At 39.9% G+C, this 23786-nt stretch overlaps 1 protein-coding gene across 17 annotated transcripts in view; it reads right to left on the bottom strand.

Annotated features, from left to right (window-relative positions):
* The window catches only part of KIAA1217 (KIAA1217 ortholog), a 547348-nt gene that overhangs the window by 101517 nt on the left and 422045 nt on the right, over positions 1-23786 (bottom strand). For all 17 annotated transcript variants that reach the window (XR_012157585.1, XR_012157583.1, XR_012157584.1 and 14 more), the window contains 2 exons: positions 5405-5603; positions 2290-2383 (listed from right to left, as the gene is read on the bottom strand). Coding sequence is in view for 14 of the 17 variants with exons in the window: in XM_073334251.1 (XP_073190352.1) it covers positions 2290-2383; positions 5405-5603 (293 nt within the window). In the remaining 3 variants the exon portion in view is untranslated. The remainder of the gene's footprint in view (positions 1-2289; positions 2384-5404; positions 5604-23786) is intronic.

Below are 23786 nucleotides of genomic sequence, written 5' to 3'. Positions count from 1 at the left end.
TTCATGTGATCACATATATAAGCAACAAAACAAAAAATCAGGTGCTTCTTTTTAGGCTTCTCCATGCTGACTCACCAGTGTCCTGAACTCTGACTTGCAGGGACTACCTCTCAAATTGAAAAGGTAGTTAAGTCACCCATCCAAGAGCTGACCAAACCCAACTCTGCTGAGCTTGTGAGAGCTAACAAAAGCACATCTCCAGGTGAGCTGGCTACAGACCAGGAAATAACTATTCTTGGGAGATGTGAGGATTTTGAAATGCCACCTCTGGTAAGACACACAGAGAACCACCTCAGAGAGTAGAGTGTAATATGGTAAAATAATCACAGAATTGTTGAAACCTTGGGCTAGAAGAGACCTTAAGATGTCCCCTAATCCAGCCTCCTGTGCTGGTACAGAGGGAGCCAGCCACCTTTATTTTTGAATTATCCCACTCTGGTCCGAGGGAGGGAGTTTCGCCATATCAATATGTATCTGTGGGCATAATCTCAGTTTCACAGTTTTATATTTTAATGTGAATAATACAAATGTTAACCACTGTTTTTACAGAGAGACATTTGTATTTGAAACAACTTTATTAGATAGTAAATATCTGACACAGGGCCAAAGAAGTAATCCAGATTGCTGATATTTTGGTTTTGTGTACACATTAGCAAAACAAGTCTGAATACCAGTCCAGCACACAAAAAAGTTACATTTAGCCCCCCTTTCAAGTGGGACAACAACAATTTAGACCTAATGATGCAATGTCAACACATTATTATTACAATGGTTAACATTACTATAGGTACCAAAAATGTGCCCTGCCCTAAGATATTAAGGATATATTTCAGATACATCCGGTTACTGCTCCACAGAAGTCAATAATATTTCAGGATTTTCAGCACCTTGCAGGAGACACATAGCAATTTATCAGATCGGCCCCTAAATGAGCTGCTATCACTCTATATACAGATTTTTAACATGCAGTGAGGTGAATAATAAGATAATTGGATTTTATGACCCATCAGAGAGATTGTTTTATGATGTTTTAAAATTCAAATATTTAAATGAAATAATTACAGGAGAGGTGGTTGAAAATACCGCAGGAAACTGAATGACTGCCACAATTGCACTGAAACAACAATGCCCTACACCATTACAACTGCAAAAGTACTTAAATATAATTAAACCAAAAAAGCAAAGATCTGTGGCAGACGCAAAAGAAATTGTGAAACCAAGAACCAGAGGCACAATTATAAACTAATATTTTTACAGGAGTTCCTCAGAACATTTGACATCCGCTTTGGAGCATGTGTAAGTTACTAAAAAACAAGCAGCACACTTGTTAATAACTGTATCCTTCTTGAAGGCTTAATATGATTTTATTATTTCCTATATATTATATTTAAACAAAAAAGAAACAAAGGGAGTAAATTTCAGAAGCTTTTTTGGCAAATTCAAAAGCAAAGATTTCAACTTAACAAAGGTTACTATATATATGGTATTTTTGACAGACACAAAAATTGATGCTCTTTTCAAAACTGCAAAGCATTTATTAGTATTTTGAGTCTGAGATAGTCATTTATGAAGCACATCAGGAGACATGGAGCTCAACTGGAAAGCTTTTGAAAATGGTGTTGCGAGTTGCACTACTAATAGAGTAAAAGTTAAACCATACTCTGCTTTGTTGAAAAGAAGAGTTTGGTGCCCACTAATGAATGAGACTTCAAATTGAAATCTGAAACAAATTACTAAAGAAGTTGTGCTGTGATTTCAGTTCTTTACTGTGAATGAATAAGGGATCAGAGAGTGTTAAAGTAAATAGTGACAAGGAATGAAGTAATAGATCAGGGGTCAGCAACCTTTCAGAAGTGTTGTGCCGAATCTTCGTTTATTCACTCGAATTTAAGGTTTCGTGTGCCAATATTACATTTTAACATTTTTAGAAGGTCTCTTTCTATAAGTCTATAATATGTAACCAAACTATTGTTGTATGTAAAGTAAATAAGGTTTTTAAAATGTTTAAGAAGCTTCATTTAAAATTAAATTAAAATGCAGAGCCCCCCGGACTGGTGGCCAGGGCCTGGGCAGTGTGAGTGCCACTGAAAATTAGCTTGTGTGCCACCTTTGGCACATGTGCCATAGGTTGCCTACCCCTGTAATAAATCAATAAATGAGTTAGCAGCATGGATCAGTGTATTCCCCTTGCAGCATGTGTGTATTCACACTATATACGTTAATGTAAACATTTCACATAGAAAACAGCAGATCAAATAAAAACTAATATAAATCAACTCTGGCACTTACCCTTAAATCTCCATTTACAGTTCTGGATGTATGATTAAATGCTTGTGCAGGATCTTTGTTATAAACTTTAAGGAAAGATCTGTCCTGAATGTTCCTGGAATCAAAAACATCGAGAATGATAATAGATGAAAGGAGTTTTATTTTAGACATTTCCTTTGCTTGCCCTAAGGATTCAGGCAACAGACATCAACCACCATCAAGACATTGCTGCAACTGACCAATAAAAAAACCCGACTGCTATAGAATAGACACACAAATAACAAAACCAACTTCAGTTCTCTTTCCCATGGAAAGTATCATTCTTTCAGCACAGCTCCACACCCATAAAAACCAGGTGGTACTGAGTTTCTTTCAAGATCCCCCCCACGGAGTGAAAACACTTTGTAAGATAATAAAGCTGCAATATTTACAATGCACCCAAAAAGGTTTAAGTTAATATTTAAATACTTTATTGTGTACTCTACACAAACACATGAATTTCTGCTATTCTAATGAGCACAAATCAAAAGAAAAATACTTTTGAAATTATTCTTGAGGCAAATGTAACTTAGTTTGTTCACAAAACTGAAAACATTCCATAGCGATTAAGAACACATCAGCAAATGTAAAACCAAACTTTCAAGCCTCCAATCTTTCATAAAGCTTTTTTTTAAAATAAAAAAAAGCACAGCTTTGATAAAAGCAACTACAGAATTTGATGCAAATTGTTGGAAGAGAAAACAAAAAGATTTTTAAGATTAGCACAAAGAGCCCTGTCATTCATACGTCTTTTTATAAACTGACTCATTCAGACAACAATCAGACAACAGATGTTTTACATTAGTCTCAAAACCTACCTTACAATAATTTCATAGATTAGAAATCTGCACTGAGTCCTGCTGATTTCTTGTTCAGGACTAATCAGCAACAATCTAATTAACGGCAACAATCTAAACACACTAATGTCCTTTCAAAACTGTGATTCCTTTCATTTCACAGTAGTGATTTCAAGAGAATTTGCACAGAAGACTGAATTCCTTTCCTCCAGGTACAGCTACAAGTTTAGTGGACTGATCTTACTCATTGGGATTATCATTTTAAAAAACTGAAGTGAAGCATTCTTGGGCTGGTCTAATTTCTTTCTTTTAAAGTCATATTACAGTCAGCGATTGCTTTGAATCTGTAACTAGTCAGAACTTGCACTGCTGCTGTAGACTTCAAGTAGTCTATTAAAAAAACACATAGCTGTACAGACAGATCAGTCCCATCTGTTTAAGAAATGTATGGTTAATGAGAAGTTTAGAGTTGATGAGAGTTAACTACATGTAGAATGTACAAGAAAATACCTACCCTGTAGCAAATTTATGTTCTTAGTTTATTTATGGCAGCATAAACTCTTTTCTGTCTTACTAATATGGAATTTAAGATAATATCAATATCTAAAAAAAGGTGACAGGTCTACGTTTAGTTAGTGAATAATTTGGGAACAATGTTTATGGTCTGTAAATTAAATAATATTCAGTGCCAACAGTGCAGATGTTACATATAAGGTAAGGACAAAATTCTGCTCAGAGATCTGCATGAAGACTCTAAACTACAGAATTCTGCTCTCCATATGGACATGGAATGATTCTTGGTTAATGTATTTTTCAATGCAAGGAAAGTTCTCTCATTTTCCAGTTCATTCTTAGCTCACAAATGATGATGGCATATACAGAGGCAAGGTGGGTGAGGTAATATCTTTAATTGGACCAAACTTAATCTACTCTCTTTTCTATCTCAAAAATGACGGTTGAGAGAGGTTACTCAACTAATGTCAAGTTTTGTTTAAAAATAATCTCCATAGCTATCTTGTAGAAATATGACAGCTTGAAGTAAAGTAGTAAAAGAGAGTGCATTTGATCTCTGAATTGAATTGTATTTGCACCATAACTCCATTCCACTCCACCTGAAACTTTTCTGATAACAGGTACACATTTGTGTATTTTTTTATTTGCACATCTGTTTTGCATTCACTATTTGACGGTGTTAGAGCTGAACACTTTTCCTTCTGTCCCTCCTTCTCTTCTGCTTTGCTCTTGTCATTTTGTGTCTGTTCTGGAATTTATCATACACTATCTTACGAACAGTCTGGTATAAATATATGCCACATATCCCTAACTATTTTTCACACCATAACAAATCTGTGGTCAGCCACATGGTTGTAACTGCTGTGCAAGTTGGCCATTGGGAACTTCTTGGTGGTTATGGGTTAACATTCTGATCCTTCTGCTCCAAAAGCACAGATACCAACTGGTGTCAGAAGTTCAGGGCTTAAGAAACATGGTTGAGCAGCTCTGATTCCATCCAACAGAGGACACATACATACATACATACAAACCAGGTCTTTACACTATTCTTTGTCTGCAGTATTGGCTGAGTTCAGAAGTATTTTTAATTATTATTATTAATTATTTGTATTAACGTAGCATCTAGGACCAGCGGCAGGTATTCAGTTGCCCAGTCCTGATGGAAACTAGAGCAGCAGTGGGTGCACTCCAGCCTCTGCCACTGGCATAACGGATTGTACACTGGTGGTAGATCATAAATAGTGGAGCTCTGCTCCATGACACTCCCTCCAGCCCACACTGTGTCCCAAAACACCCATGACACTTCCCCACTACCCCTCACATCAGACTTTCTGTCAGTGGAGACAGGGATCTGTTTTAAGGCCACTTAAATTGTGAATTTGGCCTATAGGTTTTGTGAATTTGTGGCCTATAGGTTTTGTGAATTTGTGGCCTATAGGTTTTGTGAATTTGGCCTATAGGTTTATTTTATGTTTAATATTTCAAATATACATGTTTTGGTAAAAACACAATAAAATATTAATTGTAAAAGCTAACCAAACTTGTCTGTACTGAATGAATATTTAAATAAAGTATATCATACATATACGGCTTGTGCAACAGATGTGGTACATATAGCTAAAGGCATGTGTCAAACTGTGAAAACCCCAAATTACTCAGACACCACTGAACTTGCCTCAATGTGTCAGACCTGATATTTGTTAGATATTTATCAGCTTTACTCTTTTTCATGCTATTGATGCACTGCAGAAAAAAACCAAACCAACCGTAGTTCCATGTTTACCTACCTTACATCATTTAGTTCATAGTATATGTTTCTGCTCTCGTCCTTGATGTAAATGGCAACACTGGGAGACTCCAGCATTTTCATTGTCAGCTGCTGGGGGAAGGCACTTACAAAGAGGGCACGAATTGTGTCTGTGCTTGTAATTTCATTCGGCATCCTTAACTGTTTTGTTTCATCTCCATACTGAAGATATAAAACTCCTAAAAGCAAAATACAATTGAAGATTTTTTTAAAAAAAATGCATGGAATAAACCTAGACTCCAAAGTCCACATAGAAAAACACATCAAATATTTAAATCTATACTAGACTAAGCAAAGCTAGATGTCTCTGTCTCACACACAGAGTATCTTTTCACTACAATACTGGAATGAAGAATAAAAACAGTCTTATGGATATTGATTATTTGTTTCTATACCACAGAGTTTTCCCAGAGCAGCATGTTATTGCAAGGAATCTATTTTTACTGTTCTTTAGTTAGATCAAAAGTTTACATTAAAAGAGTTAATTTAAAAATAATACTAAAATGAACCCATACCAGAAGGAAGATGCAGGTAACTCATGGGAAATTTTCTGTCAGCTGAGGGAAAAATTAATCCTTGTATCACTTAGGTTCTTTTAAGCATAAACTCTTTGTTTTAACTTCACACTTACTCAACAATGGGTTTGATTTTCAAAACCAGCTCCCCGTTTTTTCAAGCATAATTTTGTGCCCACAACTGATTTATCAGCAATTTATTTATTTATAAAATTATAGGTGAAATTCATAGTAAGAACAAAGCTGAAGTCACTAAAAAGCACATCTAGCCTGAATATCACCCACTTTAATTTTTAGTGTTTCTGTTTGACATGGTTTGCAACCTTAACAGTAACCTCTAACACATTATGTTATAGTATAGTAGAGGGGGGCGGAAAGAAAGAATCTGAGTCACATATCGATAGATTTATAGATTTTAAAGCCAAAAAGGATAATTCTGATAATCTAGTTTGGCTTTCTGCATAACACAGACCAACAAACCTCCCTTAGCAATTTCTGCATTAAGCCTATAACTTTTGGTTGAGCTTGAGTACATCTTTCAGAAAGGCATCTAGTCTTGATTTAAACATTTCAAGTGATGGAGAACCATCATACGTAGGTAAGTTGTTCCAACAGTTATTTACCATCACGGTTAATATTTTGCACTTTATTTCTAGTCTCACTTTGTCTAGCTTCAGTTTCCAAAGACTGGATTTTGTTAGGTCTTTTTCTATTAGATTAAAGAGCCATCTACTATCAGAAATCTCTTTTCCTATGTACATACTTGGGGACCATGATCAAGTCACCTCTTAAATTTCTCCTGGATAAACTAAATAGATTGAGCTTCGTAAGTCTCTCAGTACTAGGCATGGTTTCCAGACCTACTTTTTTCTCATCAAAAGTAAATGTCAATATTTTGCAATTATATACTGCAGTGCCTTTCATCAAAGGATCTCAAAACAAACAGACTTTAATTAATTGTGTCCAACAATATTCCCCTAAGGTAGGCAAGTATTGTAATATATTCATTTTACAGATGGGCAAATGGAGACACAGAGGCAGTCCTCCCCTTGTGGAGTCTCCTATTTTCTCCCACTGGACCTTGCTCACTAGGGGTGAGATTCTCACTCCAACACCATCCCCTTTTGACAGAGTGACATAAAAGGGCATAAAAAGCCTTGGAGAGGCTGGCCAGGGGAGAATTCCCCCAGTGTAGGAGCTGAGGAAGACAGCCACAGACTATCCTGCAAGACCTGACATCAGGGCCATGCCAGGGGTAGGAAGGACATGTTGGGGGTGGGGCCACAGCCTGTCTATAGGCATCTGAGGACAGGCTGATATGATGTTAGAGAGCCCTGAGGGGCTACCTAAGTTACACCAGTGGCCTCTTCAGCCCCCTGAATCAGGAGGGCACAAAGGTTCTTGAAGAGAATGACAGATCTGCTCAAATGTGACTATGTTGCTCTTTCTTGGTTAGTCCTCAGAAGATATAAGCCACAATACTAGCAACTCATTTTCTCCTTTAAGTCACCTGGTTTTTTTTGTAAGGGAACAGAAATGCCTAAATAATATCCCTACTGATGATCATGCAGTCTATGGGACTACAGCACAAATTACAAAACCTATTTAGGTAGTGATAGCTTGGTTTAAGGTCAAAATTGGTTATACCACCAATGATGGGGTGGTGGAAGGGTTTTTATTTTATATATTCATGAGCTACCACCAGTAACTAAAAGTTTGTGCTGAAGTCCTGGGACATGAAGCCATTTACTGAAAAATATAGAAGACATATTAATCTAAGATGAGTTTTCTTTATACTCAGCTCTTCGTATTTTTCTCACTATGTTGCCCATAATTGCTATAAATGAGTGAATGCACATTTTGGCAGCTGTTCCCACAATCAGTGAGTAGATAATTGTACCTGGAGCAAGAGAAGGCAGAACATGTTAATTTTATGCATACTAATCAGACTCCTCAACACCAGCTAACCATTATTTAATATTAGGCTGCTTTTAAAATGACACTGTCAGTACCTTTTCTATACTATTATGAATGGATGATATTGTTACGAGCTGGGTTAAACCTTGTTATGGGTTGAATTACAGCCTCATTGAAAATGAGGTGTGAACATGCCCTTCAATTAAGATAGGTGTAAGACACAGTTAAGGGGCCATACCTAAAACATTGACGTAACCTAGTCTGCCCAGTAACTAGCAACACATGGGTGCACAGCTCCATTGGACATTGTTCTGGCCAGATGCGCTTGTGGCATAGGTGCTAGAACTAGGGGAGCGGGGGTGGCATAGAAGAAGGTGCTGCAGCATCCCCTGGCTTGAAGTGGTTTCCATCATATACAAGGTTTACAGTTTGATTCAATGGCTCTCAGCATCCCCAGTATACAAATTGTTCCAGCACCACTGGCATGTGGGGAAAAAGTCTAGCTGGAGGGGACAGTCAAGAAACAGAGAAACCCAAAGGCAGCAAGAAAGCCAAGCAGTAGCCTGTAACCACAGCATGACCCTGAAAAAAGCCTAGCAAAAGGTTCTGGGTCAGGGTTGCTGGATGAGGGAAGATTGGGCCTGTAAACTAAGAAACGACTCCTTTTGTTTCTGGTTCCTCCTGTGTTTGGAGAAGCAGGACATTATACATTCCTTGTAAATGAATAAGATTGCATCCAAGAAAATACCAGACTCCATCATCAGTTTCTACTTCCAGCTGAAACATCCCCAGGGTCCTGAATCGACTAGCTGTTCGGGTCAAAAAGGTGTAACAATATCATCCTGTGTCACTAAGGTTGCACTCAGGTTTCATTACAAACTCTATTTTTAACCTTTTACTTTAGCAGGCAAAACTAGATTGACCTGAAAATTGCCAGATTTACTCCAAAGGTTTAGGAGAATTTTTCCGAAAGTTTTTTTTTTTTTTTAAATGGCCTATACCTCAAAAACTGTTAAGTTAATTTTCTTTACTCTGAATTGAAATTATGATTTTTTTGTTAAACATCCTTGAGAACTCATGTAGTAGATATATTTGAAGAAAATAAGCTGTAATTAATCAACATTTTAATGACTATATCTAACCCCTGCATTCACTGTTCTTAAGCAAACAAAGTTTTTGCGTGTGATTACTTCAAGAGTATACGAGAATTTTTCTTTGAAGGTGTTGTTCAAAATATTTTTCAGTTGACAAAAAATGCTTAAAATGACACTTTAAAAGTGATATATCAATACCATATTTTTAAAGAACTCAGTACACAAACAAAAATGTTGTTAACTTTAAACTAAGTTTGCTACTAAGTACGTATGAATATCAAGAAATGTTAGTTTAAAACAAAACAAAAAAACCCCTTTAGGGCTTAAAGGGTTTGGAACATTCCCAAACAGCCTTAACTCTGCCCTTCCTCACACACCCTCAACCTATATATCAGAAACTCACTTACAGTTGTTTTAATGTAGATTTTCCAAATAAACTTGTATCTAGTCTGGAATGATTGTTCCTTAACAATATAGAGGTTTTATTTAGAAATCACAGAGACCTTTGGTCCATAAACTTATTAGCATGGGAAAGAACATTTTCAAAGGTATTATGGTAAATTCTCCTTCTCCTATTCTCCCTTATATTACATACTTTTAAAAAGCCACTGCCTTTTCCATTGAGTTGCCTGATCCGTGTCATAATATAGCAGTTGTCAAGGTTCCTTCCCCACTCTGAACTCTCGGGTACAGATGTGGGGACCTGCATGAAAGACCCCCCGTCATAAATATAAAGGGAAGGGTAAACCCCTTTGAAATCCCTCCTGGCCAGGGGAAAGCTCCTCTCACCTGTAAAGGGTTAAGAAGCTACAGGTAACCTCGCTGGCACCTGACCAAAATGACCAATGAGGAGACAAGATACTTTCAAAAGCTGGGAGGAGGGAGAGAAACAAAGGGTCTGTGTGTCTGTCTATATGCTGGTTTCTGCCGGGGATAGACCAGGAATGAAGTCTTAGAACTTTTAGTAAGTAATCTAGCTAGGTATGTGTTAGATTATGATTTCTTTAAATGGCTGAGAAAAGAATTGTGCTGAATAGAATAACTATTTCTGTCTGTGTATCTTTTGTGTAACTTAAGGTTTTGCCTAGAGGGATTCTCTATGTTTTTGAATCTAATTACCCTGTAAGATATCTACCATCCTGATTTTACAGGGGGAATTTCTTTATTTCTATTTACTTCTATTTTTATTAAAAGTCTTCTTGTAAGAAAACTGAATGCTTTTTCATTGTTCTCAGATCCAAGGGTTTGGGTCTGTGGTCACCTATGCAAATTGGTGAGGCTTTTTACCAAACCTTGTCCAAGAAGTGGGGTGCAAGGTTTTGGGAAGTATTTTGGGGGGAAAGACGCGTCCAAACAGCTCTTCCCCAGTAACCAGTATTAGTTTGGTGGTGGTAGCGGCCAATCCAAGGACAACGGGTGGGATATTTTGTACCTTGGGGAAGTTTTGACCTAAGCTGGTAAAGATAAGCTTAGGAGGTTTTTCATGCAGGTCCCCACATCTGTACCCTAGAGTTCAGAGTGGGGGAGGAACCTTGACACCCCCTAAGCTTATTCTTACCAGCTTAGGTTAAATGCTATCACCACCAAAGTGTCACACAAAGAACAGGGGAAGTGCCCACTTGGAAACGTCTTTCCCCCCAAAAAAATATTCCCCCAAGCACTACACCCCCTTTCCTGGGGAAGGCTTGATAAAAATCTTCACCAATTTGCATAGGTGAACCCAGACCCAAACCCTTGGATCTTAAGACCAATGAAAAAGCAATCAGGTTCTTAAAAGAGAATTTTAATTGAAGAAAGAATAAAAGAATCACCTCTGTAAAATTAGGATGGTAAATACCTTACAGGGTAATCAGATTCAAAACATAGAGAATCCCTCTAGGCAAAACCTTAAGTTACAAAAAGACACAAAAACAGGAATATACATTCCACTCAGCACAACTTATTTCATCAGCCATTTAAACAAAACAGAATCTAACGCATATCTAACTAGATAGCTTACTAACTCTTTACAGGAGTTCTGACCTGCATTCCTGCTCTGGTCCTGGCAAAAGCATCACACAGACCGAGAGAGACCCTTTGTTCCCCCCCCCCCCGTCCCCCCTCCTCCAGCTTTGAAAGTATCTTGTCTCCTCATTGGTCATTTTGGTCAGGTGCCAGCGAGGTTATCTTAGCTTCTTAATCCTTTACAGGTGAAAGGGTTTTTCCTCTGGCCAGGAGGGATTTAAAGGTGCTTACCCTTCCCTTTATATTTATGACAGCAGTACTTTAGGGTATTTCCTGTTTGAGAAAACTAGCTGTTCATTCCGAAAAATCCTCCTTTCGGCATGATAGAAGAAAAAGGGACTTTCAGATCCATTATTTTAAATCATTCACATTGTTCCATACACACATCTCGTCAGGCTGAAACTGGGACAGCTGGCAACACCCTAATGCCCAGCTTGAGGGAAGCAGCTGCACCCCTACAATCATTTCTTATTGTCAACTAATAAATTACTCATATTAAAACTAAAGCAAGAGGAAATAGTGTCTAACCCTGGTGCAGCTCTCATTAGGACAACAGCATAGCTGCCAGCAAAGCCGATGGAAAGGGAGCCAAAGGAAACAAATGCTAATGTTTTCATGCATCCTAATGCTCTTTCTGCACTTACTCTTCTGTCACAACAGATTCGCCAGAAAGATTAAGATTGTGCTGAGTTTTTACAAACACAAAACAAACAAGACAATAATGCAGCATGTAATAGGCTTAACTTCAGGAGGACAGGTAACATTTATGTGAATAATGAAGGCTATACTATATAGCACATCTGAAAGTAGTAACTTGAGTCAGGTTTCAGAGTAACAGCCGTGTTAGTCTGTATTCGCAGAAAGAAAAGGAGTACATGTGGCACCTTAGAGACTAACCAATTTATTTGAGCATAAGCTTTCGTAGCTCACGAAAGCTTATGCTCAAATAAATTGGTTAGTCTCTAAGGTGCCACAAGTACTCCTTTTCTTTTAACTTGAGTCAAACCATGCTACTGCTGCTAATTCTAGGCATGTCTATAGCACCTTCAGTTTTAGAACTTGTCTACATTTATAAACAAACTATACTGGCAAACCCTCCTAGTGCAGACGTAGCTTATTGTAGCAAAAAAGTCCTTTTGCCAGTAAAGCTTATACCAATTTCCCAAGTGAAATAAAGCCATGCTGGCAAAAGGCCTTTTTTTGCCAGTTTAACTGTGATTACAGTAGGGCTTTTGCTGCCTCAGCTATGTCAGCAAAAAATCATGCCCCTAAACAACATAGAATATGCTTGCAAAACTTTTAAGCATAGAGAAGGCCTTAGGTTTCTTAAAGCATTTTACAAACATTATTTCATTAAAGCTTCATTAACAACATTCCTGTGAGGTAGGAAAGTGCAGTTTACAGATGGAAAAACTGAAGAACAAGGAGATGAAGTGATTTGTCCAAGGACACAAAGAACAGCTATGGAAAAGCTAGAAGTAGAAACCAGGTCTCCCCGATTGCCCTATGGTCTAACCATAAGACTCTCCTTTCTCCACATATAGATCTCTACAATAAATGAGATCCTAATTCTGCTTTTCCTTCTAAGAAGGTTCAGTTAGAAAAAGGTTTTCAAAAAGTTCATCCTCCGTCTCAGGGTTGGTCTAAACACAAATTTTCACCAGTTTAACTTAAGATGTGCCATCAAACTGGTTTTATTAAACCAGCATTAGATGAGGCTTCAGTGTGAGGTCATTCTTATATGCAAGATAAACAGATCTAAACCAGGTTTAAACCAGTGTAAGGGTATCCACTAACAAAGTTGTAAATCAATTTAACACCACAACTTTACTTAAACCAGCACAACTTTGTGAATAGACCATGCATCATCAGGCTTCCAAATCTCTCTCTCTCTCTCTCTCTCACACACACACACACACACACACACAGAAAATATGCACACAATTGAATCTAGACAAATTCCGAATGGAAATAAGGTGTAGATTTTTTACTGTGAAGATAATTAACCATTGGAACAATTTACCAAGGGTTGTGGTGGATTCTCCATCATTGATAATTTTCAAATCAAGATTGGATGTTTTTCTAAAAGACATGGTCTAGGAATTATTTTGAGGGAGGTGTATGGCCTGTGTTACACAGGAGGTCAGGTGATCACAATGGTCCCTTCTGGCCTTGGAGTCTACGCATCTCTGAAGTAGTGGAGAAAAACAAGTTAAAATACTTGATAAACCGTTTAAGAATAATTAATAATTAAGAATAAATAATAATAATAAGTAATGTCAACTTCAAAGCACTTCACAAACATTAGATAATCCTCACAATATTCATTTCAAGTCGGTAAGTACTATTATCCCCATTATACAGAAGGGGAAATTGACGCAGAAGGGTTAACCAACACTACAGAGGGAGCCACAGCTAAAACTGGAACTCAGGAATTCCTGTTTCCACTAAATCACATCTCTGCCTGTCTCACTAAATCACTGTGTAGTCGGACACTTTCTAAGGCTACATTTCTGACACCCCTACTGATGTTGAGCAGCAGCTTACTCCACAAGTGGTCTCATTGACATCAATGCAACAACTATTTAATATCAATAAGGGTGTCAGAATCTGGCCCAAAATGAATATTGGAATATTGGTACTAATGCTCCCCAACAAACAGATCAGATTTCACCATGAATGTTATCTGAGACAAATATAGTATAGTATTTAAGGGTGTAAGAGAGGTCAAAACCCATATTGTTCTTCTTAGACATGTATCAGACAAATAGAGATAACACACATTGGTGTCCTTATCAGTGAATTCTGCAGACACACACATAACTTTGCTACAGCAACACTTCTTGTAATGGAGAAGAAATTCCTTAGTATGCAGTTGTTACTATCCCCATGCTCAACACTAGCCTTTCCAGCTATACAACACATTCTTTCAGAACTATTCTGAGGTCATTGCCACCATCCTTGTGGTATTTCTAGCCTGAAGCTCTAGTACTATTTCCTTTAGCTACTCTCTGCTGATATCAATCCTCTACATTTAAAAAGGGGTCTCTTAATATTCTTAGCTACCTTCACAGAATCAATGGGCACAATCTGTGGCATGAAATAAATCTAAAAGTATATGTTTAATTTAATTTTCTTTCTACCAGAATAGCCTGAATAGTTTTGTTCAAGGTTCTTCAGCTGTCTGGTCGGGTTTTTCAGTAAAGATAGAAAAAATGTCGGGTTTAGTTCCTCAAAACTACATACTGCTAATCTGTCCATAACCTGCTATTTACTGAGACTAGCTGTAATAGGTCTGTTTTATCACAAAAAGAATACACAGAGAATGCTAGGGTTATATATTATTTCTACCAGTGTATCCCATGAAGTTGGGATGTGTATTCCACGCACCACTCAAATAGGAAAGACTGTAGAGTTTTATGTGTGCCTACTGCAAATGGATGAGTTTAGCCTGGATCACAGGAAAAAAATTTAAATAAAATACTAGTACTTTTACTTAGAGAAGAACGGAAGAGAATCCAGGTGGTCACAACTAAAACCTATGATGCTTAAACTGTCATCTTTTTATATGTCAAAGTTCACAACTCAGTTAGATGAATGGGGCAGTTCATGCTTCTCAAAACCATTGTTTCAGGCTGTCAGATTTTGGACACCACTGCTTCAGTTTACTCAGCAAATTGTACAGTATCAAGGAATACAGAAGGTTCTGCTTATCACTATAAAGGACAAATATCCATGTTCATACTTTCAGATCTCATGGCAGACTTCAGCACCATTAGTGATAAGGAGCTGCTGACCCATAAGACCTGGCATGGGACTGGGCTGCACAACCGCAATGCAGTTTAGCTGGGACTGACTGGGAAAGCCACGTGTAGGTTTCAACCAGTTCAGCATTCAGCAGCCCACCTTCTGAATGTGACAGATTAACAAGAGCATATTACACAGGGGCTAAGCATATTACAATGGGTCCGTGATGCCAGATATGATTCAAGGACTTGTTAACTAATTTTTAAAACACTTTATGCTCTAGTAAGTGGTCTGGATACCAGTGAGAGACCATCCTTCACTCTGCATTTTACTGCAGAAACAGCTATGGGCAGGGACATTAAAGCTGATGGTCCCTCAGACCAAAATTCTTAGGGGCTTGCAACAGGTATTGCTTGGGGATAAGGAGCAGTAGGGAGTTCAATAACCAAGGGGCTCTCTCTGTCATGGTAAGCTCCAACTTTTCCACATTAATACCTTTGGACCACTGTGCTAGACTTGCCACTTGATATTAAACATGGAAGGGGGATTTGCATGTATGGTGGAAGGTAGGATTTGGCCTGTTTTTATTGTTTTTCAGTGGTTATCCATAAATAATTTGCCAATTTTAGTGTACAGATGTGGATAGAGCACTGGACTGGAAGTCAGAAGACCTGGGTTCTAATTCAGGCTCTGCTACCGACCAGCAGTTCAACCTAGTACCAGTCACTCCATTGTCTCTGTGCCTGTGTTTCCACCCTCCCTCCTCTCACCAGGCATTTTGGTCTTGTTTGTTTAGATCACAAGCTCTTCAGAGCAGCAACTGTCTCTCACTACATGTTCATATATTACCTAGCACAACGAGGCCCGGATTTTGGGTCGGGATCCCTTGGTACTACTGTAATACAAATAAATAACAATAATGAAAAAGTCTTGCTCAAGAAAAACAGCAGGGGAAATAAACAGTCCCAGAAATGTGCCTATGTAGCTACATTTCAAGCTAAACCTGTCTCTGAAGGCGTGCTCTGACTCGGGGGCCTGATTCTCCCCTCCATTTCAGCTGTTTTACACCACTGCAACTGCACTGAAGCCATTTCAGACTTACACTTGACACAAACTGTTGTACCAAAGAGGAGATTCAGGCCCCATATCATTTGACCCACAGTATACACTGAGCCTATCATATAATGGTTTTCAGCACAATGTGTATGTGCCGAGGCTGCAATGCTAGAAAGGATTCTGGCTCCCTGGAACAACTTTTTCATTCCTCAGGTGCACACAAGAGATATCCGCTCACACATAAAGGAAGAATAGATTAAATAAACACCACATGTGATTACCCAGCTTCTCTTGGGAAGGTGTACATTTCACTCTTCCCCTGGGTATAGTCCAAGAAAATGTGTAAGTACAGTAAATGGAGCATGACAGCTTTTATGGACTAGCATATACTGGTATGGTTGTTTACCTCGCTTTGTTTTTTCTGCTGCAAAATGTTTCAAGTAAGATAAAATATTTCTTTTGAAGCCCAATAAACGTCGGTCATGATTTTAAACTAAGGAAGGAGATGAAGTCTAGAAAGAACTGACCAGAAAAACTAGAGTTACCTTAGGATATTTTCATTTCCTAGGATTCCTGTTTCAACCCCATAATTGAAACTGGTTGTTTCAGGCTGTTTTTCCTGCAGAACTGCCAGCCAACTCTAATTTTTCTGACTACGATAGCAAATAAGTACATGTTCATTTTTGCATGTTGATGTGCTTTTCATGCATTACAGAGTCAATAGACAGGACAGGGGGAAATGATTTGAGAGGATTAACTACATTAAAGCCATACACAGTCCTTAATTTGAGATGCAATTCCCAATGTCTTCCAGGAGAGTTCCTCCCTATGGTTCACCAGCTGTATGATATATGGCCTAAAGGCAGTGGTGGATTAAACCTAGAGGCCTAATCCAAAACCCAGTAAATCATTGGGATTTGAATCAGATCCTAAATAGGGCTGGATCCAATCTTAGCAGAAAAACCTCAAAAACAAATCAAGGGCCTCCTCCCCAGATTTTAAAATTTTACAGAAACCTGACAACATACATTGCATGCATACACACACAAAGCTAATCCCAAACATAAAAGTACATAATCCCAGTTAATCACATAGGATGGAGCACTACACAGAATCAGGAGACCTGGGGTCTATTCCCAGCTACACCACTGGCCTTCTGGGATACTTCAGGCAAGTCACTTCCGCCTCTCTGCTCCAGTTTCCCCATCTGTAAAATGGGGATAATGATACTGACCTGCTTTGTAAAAAAGCTTTGACATTGTGGCAAAGTTCCTCCTCTGCCTTGGTGGGTCCTGCGCTTTTTGGCGGATTTGGTCACCTCAGAGGTTAACGGCAGCCTGCAGTTTGGCCGCTTCTGCTAGAGGCTCAAACCTGCCATTCACTCAGCTAACCTCATCACTGGCCAGCATGGGGGAAATGGAGAACAATCTCCATAGTCTCTCGTCCCACCAAGTGGGTCGGAGACAGGCCAGATCCCTTTCCAAATTAGACCTTCCCTTCTGGTGTTGCTCACAGACCGGGTCAACCCCTTCTGTGTCTGATCAGGGGATGGGGGAACCCGGGCCCCCCCTCTACACCAGGTTCCAGCCCAGGGCCCTATGTCTATGTCTCCTGTATCAGCTGCATGACAGCTACAGCTGCAACTCCCTGGGCTACTTCCCCATGGCCTCCCCCCAGCACCTTCTTTATCCTCACCACAGGATCTTCCTCCTGAGGTCTGATCCTGCTTGTACTCCTCAGTCTTCCAGCAGCACGCCTTCTCACTCCCTGATCCTTGCACGCCCTCCACTAACTGATGGGAGGTCCTTTTTAAACCAGGTGTCCTGATTAGCCTGCCTACCATAACTGATTCTAGTAAGTTCTTAATTGGCTCCAAGTGTCTTAATTAGCTTGCCTGTCTTAATTGGTTCTAGCAGGTCCCTGATTGCTCTAGGGCAGCCCCTGCTCTGGTCACTCAGGGAACAGAAAACTATTCATCCAGTGACCAGTAAATTTTAATTCTACCAGACTCCTGTACCCCACTGGTCTGGGTCTGTCACATAATCTATTGATGAAATGCACTATTGGCTGCAAGGGTTATTCAATTAGTTATTATAGAGCTAAATATTTATGATGATGATGATGTCTGAATTATGTGGCAGTGAAATCTTTACTCAAACCACTGAAATCTGTCTGTCCGTACTGAAGTAGAGAGTCATGAGATAAAACATTAGGGAAGATTTTAAAAGTCCAGTCCCCCCACTGTGCCATTACTTAAGCATGTGTGTAATGCTACTCTTATGAGAAGTCCCACTGAAGCAAACTGAAGCTTAAGTACTGGCAGGATCAGGCAGTTTCCGGTTAAAATCACTGCTGACAAAGTCAATTGACTACTTAGGTGAGCAGGCGAAAACACCTCTCACAGTAGGGTTATTGTATTATAAGTCAAAATACATCCAAAGGTCACCCTGTCCCAAAACCACTGACCAAGATTTAGTAATGATCTGTCACCGTGGTGGTATAACTCAATATAGCTCTTAAGACATGTAAACTAGCATTGGTAGTCAGTAGAAAAGGCAGCTTGACATCTGGACATGCCAGAATAGAAGCAGTCATAAGTCTCCTTTCCAACTCTTCAAAAGCCCATTGACACTCTGGTGTCCACTTAAAAGGTACTATCCTAGCCCTTCTTTTTGGGCTTCCCCACTAGCTAATGCAAAGGACAGGGGATCTGTGAAACTTCAGTAGTTACTCATAAAACTGAGCATTTTCCTAACTTCAGTCAGACTCTGTGGTGTTGGCCAATTTTCGAGTGCCTTCATCTCTGGACTAACAGCAATTCCCTGAGCCAACACCACATGTCCCAGAAATTTAACTTCAATACTGAGTAATTTACATTTAGTAGGTTTTAACTTTAGTTCGTGTTTGACCAACATGATCAGAACCAAATCTAATCACTCCAAGTGTTTGTTAAAATTCTGTGAGAACACGAGTATATTGTCTAAATAAATTAGGAGAATCTTAAACAGCTGATCTCTTCATAGTGTCTCCACCAATCTTTGTAAGGTGGATGGAGCATTACATAAACCAAGGGGCATGTGAATACACTAAAACAGTACAAATGGGGTAGTCAAGGCCATTTCCCCAAAATCTGCAGGCCCCATAGCCACCTGGAAATATCCAGCCCATTAAATCAAGGGCGGAGAACAGAATGGCTTGTCCCAATGCATCTAGTGATTCCTCTATCCTTGGCAATGGATAGACATCCTTCCTTGTCACCATGTTCAAATTTCTGTAATCACAGCAGAACTGTACGCACCCATCCACATTTCTGATGATCACAGAAGGAGAAGCCCAAGGAACTTTTTCTGAGAATTCCTTGAGACACTAATTGTTGTACATGGTTCTTGAATTCCTTGTACACATACGGAGAAACTCTTCTATGTCTGTGCTTTATGGGTACTGGATTTCCAGTGGGTATATAATGCACCACTACTTCAATATACCCGAGACCACTATCAGATTTGGAAACACATCTTTATGTTTCTGGAGTAGCTCTCTTAAATATTGTTTCTCAGTAGGACTCAACAGTTCCCAATCTACTTTCATGGGAACAGTTTCTGGCTTCTGCTTTTTGTGATGGTCTCTCTTTCTCTTTTCCTGAGCCTCTTGAACCCTCACTACAGCTCCTTCTTGTCTATACTCCAAGATTTCTGGAGGCTCTATCCTGACTGGTCATATGATCTCAGCCCCCCAGGTCCAGGGAGATAACCAGGCTGCTCAGACACTAGCATTCAACAATCAGACTGGCACCACTCCTTCCTGAGATTTTGCACTGCATATGAGCTAAGACAACCCCTCTGGTAAGCTTGTTATCATAGTTGGAGTGATTAGAACTTGCCTTGAGGATAGTCCCTCTGGGTGAAAACAATGACCTTGCACCACTCACTCGTAAGTGGAATTGTGACATTTTAATCCCAGCTACTTGCACATGTCCAATCTTCCCTGGCCACCAAACCTTCTGACACTGAGCATTTACTCTCGCCCAGATGTGTGACCCTCTCCTTGTGGTACAGTCCTCCTGAAAGCTGCAATAGGGTCCAAAAAGGCCATCTAAATCCTTCAGGATGCTCCAGGCCAGAATCCTGGGAACTCCAATCACACTGTCTTCTGGACTCAGATAATCATCCTGCACAATGAAAACACACTTCTGAGACAATACTTGCCCTAAACACCAAATATCTGCCTCCAAACATCCAATTACCAGAATATCTATTAGCTGCCTCAATTTTACCCAGCTGGCATCCGCCACAGCATTAGGTCTCTCAAAGTTCTTATAAAAGTAACTTGCCATCTGAGTGGTGACTTTAAACCCAAGGTCAAGTAAACAAAATGTGTCTTCATGTCTCCGATCTCCACTTCCACAATGGGGCTGGCTCCAGAAGCTCTGGCCCTCTGTTTTTCTATCCGTAGACCTGCCATATATAAACCTATTCTAGGTGAAATATTGGGTGTCTCATCCCCCTTTCAAGAGTATCTTCTGCCCTGACTTGAGTTTCACACTTCAACTGTCTCTCTATCAAGAGAGGAAATTCTTTCTTGATCTTTTCAGTTACGTGGTCATTCTCTCCAGATGTGACTGGACTCACGGCATCCATAGCAAACCAGGTTGACCTATCCATCTTGTAATGGAGACCTCTTGCAATTTTCTGCCCCTCAGAAAGCACTGTTTGCTTTGGTCCAAGTGAAAGGTTTGGTTGATGCACTGTTAAAAAGCTCTTCTTATTGATCACTAAATCTTTGTACTGCTTTCTTCAAACTCTCCAAGACAGTAGGGGTATTCTCCAAATCAGCCATGAAGATTCAGTTGGCTACTTCATTTTTTCCTCTATAACTACTTTTATTTGCAACTCCTTCCAAATTCTTTTCATCCTCCTCAGACCACTCAATAGTTGCCCTTAACAGGTCAGGAAAAGGCAGTGTATGCTGCTCCTTGAATCTCTTCTTCATTTCATGTCTTAACTCATCATCCCTCAGTCCTATCACTAGTTGATCCTTCTGGATGGCATCTGGGTCTGTCACTTGGCTCTTATCTTGATTCCGCACTTTGGAGAGTCTCTCCTGTAGATTGTAGGCAAAATTCCTGTTTCACCCTCTTCCTGCTTTCTCTCATGAAATTCTCATGAGCGATTTCCAACAGGAGCCTTGTCCCCATACACACGAATCAGCAACTTGAAAATGTTCTCTGTGCTCTCTTCTCCAGAGGAATAAGGTACTTTACAGTGTCTCTGGCTTGTCCTTTCAGGTGGTCCTTAACAACCTCAATGCCTCGGGCAGAGTGGACATTTGCCCTGTAATGTCAGTCAATAAGGTCTATAGTGCTTTAAACTGTGCCTGTAGCCCCTCCATGATGCATTCTGTTGACTCAGAGATACCATTCACCAGTCCAGAGATAAAATTACTACAATACTCAACTCTGGTCCCCTACACTAAACTGACCTCATCTGTTGGTGATGCCAAACAGATGTAAACAGACCTCTCAGTGTAGGATTATAGTGTTACATTTGAAATACATCCAAGGGTCACTGCATCCCAAAACCATCGATCAAGATTTAGTAATGGTCCATTACAGTGGTGGTTTAATCTACTCAGCAGGTGAGAGCTGGGTGTATGTTACACCATAATAAAGGGTTATTTAATGGTAGCCAAGATAATACAACTAGCTGTCAAAAAATAACATAGTAGGGACTCTATTTAAACCAGAGCAAACAGAACTGGATTCTACCTACCTACAATAGATCAAATAGATTAAGAATATATATATCATAAAAATATATAATGGTTTGGAGATATATATATATATAAAAATACACACACACACACTGAGAGTAACTTACTACTGAGTGTACTTAGCTAAATATAACCTCTAAATACAGAAATATATCTATATCTCTATATGCACAGGCTAGTATCTTATAGGTTATTTTTTTTCTAGTTCAAGGTTCCCCTTTCCTCAGCTACCTCACTGGATGCTGTCTGACACCCCGGTCAATCTTTGAGTCTCACATACTTCTTGTGACTTCCTGAAGATATAGCCTTAACTCCAGTGACGCTTGCAGCAGTGCAAATCAAATCAGACCCACTAGATCTCAAGGCCCTTGGCTCTCCTGTTCTGGATCTAGGGAACCACATGGATCAATGATAGATGACCGGAACCAATGGTCAGGAACACACCATCAGACATGGATTGACTTAACCAACCAGCTTTAAATGAAAGGGACCCTCTTCTGCACATCTGTTTGTCCTGCTCAGTCTCAGTCTCTCCACTTACTCTTGGTTTCTCTCAGCCCTGATTTCCCTCTGTCCCTCTGGCTGCCCTCTCATCCTCTGCCTGTTTCTCTCAGTTTACTTACAGACTCTGTTTCTCTCTCTCTCTCTCTTTCACTGGCTTCCCCAACATGCCTCTGTCCCTCAACCTTCCCCCTCCTCCCCTCCAGCTGTCACTTCCCCTCCCATTGAAGGTCAGGACCACCTCCTATAAGTTTCTCAGAGGGATGGGCTAACCGCTGTCCATAAAAGTATGCATTCATTCTGAACATCAACTTCCCCCAAATGATATAACCGCACACAGGGTCAAGTCCTTTTATGTTTATTTAAATAAGTTATGCAATGTGCTTATGTGTTTGCAGAACAAGGGCCCAAATATAAGGACCAGTGGATTTTTAAAAGACATTTCAGGGAAGAAACTTCTCTGAATGGTCCACTTCAGCTGCTCTGGCTCCTTCTCCCAAAGCAGGGAGCCATGAATATCACCAGCTATTGTATACCAGCTTTCCAAGCAGGCAGGCTGGCTGCTGGTTGTCCTTAGAATCATAGAATATAATGTAGCTGGAGTTGACGTATCTTAGGTCGACTTACTGTGCTGTCTACACCGCGCTGCGTCGACGGGAGACGCTCTCCAGTCTACTTACCTTACTCCTCTTGTACCAGAGTCGACTAGAGAACGGTTGATTTAGTGGGTCTTCAGTTTTGGGCCCCACACTACAAGAAGGATGTAGAAAAATTGGAAAATGTCCAGCGGAGGGCAACAAAAATGATTAGGGGACTGGAACACATGACTATTGAAGAGAGGCTGAGGGAACTGGGGATGTTTAGTCTGCGGAAGAGAAGAATGAGGGGAGATTTGATAGCTGCTTTCAACTATCTGAAAGGGGGTTCCAAAGAGGATGGATCTAGACTGTTCTCAGTGGTAGCAGATGACAGAACGAGGAGTAATGTTCTCAAGTTGCAGTGGGGGAGGTTTAGGTTGGATATTAGGAAAAACTTTTTTACTAGGAGGGTGGTGAAACACTGGAATGCGTTACCTAGGGAGGTGGTGGAATCTCCTTCCTTAGAAGTTTTTAAGGTCAGACTTGACAAAGCCCTAGCTGGGATGATTTAGTTGGGGACTGGTCCTGCTTTGAGCAGGGGGTTGGACTAGATGACCTCATGAGGTCCCTTCCAACCCTGATATTCTATGATTCTATGAATATCAGGGTTGGAAGGGACCCCTTAAGGTCATCTAGTCCAACCCCCTGCTCGAAGCAGGACCAATTCCCAGTTAAATCATTCCAGCCAGGGCTTTGTCAAGCCTGACCTTAAAAACCTCTAAGGAAGGAGATTCTACCACCTCCCTAGGTAACGCATTCCAGTGTTTCACCACCCTCTTAGTGAAAAAGTTTTTCCTAATATCCAATCTAAACCTCCCCCACTGCAACTTGAGACCATTACTCCTCGTTCTGTCATCTGCTACCATTGAGAACAGTCTAGAGCCATCCTCTTTGGAACCCCCTTTCAGGTAATTGAAAGCAGCTATCAAATCCCCCCTCATTCTTCTCTTCTGCAGGCTAAACAATCCCAGCTCCCTCAGCCTCTCCTCATAACTCATGTGTTCCAGTCCCCTAATCATTTTTGTTGCCCTTCGCTGGACTCTCTCCAATTTATCCACATCCTTCTTGAAGTGTGGGGCCCAAAACTGGACACAGTACTCCAGATGAGGCCTCACCAATGT

This window comes from Lepidochelys kempii, chromosome 2 (genome assembly GCF_965140265.1).
Source record: "Lepidochelys kempii isolate rLepKem1 chromosome 2, rLepKem1.hap2, whole genome shotgun sequence".
NCBI lineage: Eukaryota > Metazoa > Chordata > Testudines > Cheloniidae > Lepidochelys > Lepidochelys kempii.
Note: the sequence above shows the minus strand (reverse complement) of the source record. Positions and strands in the feature narration are given on the sequence as shown.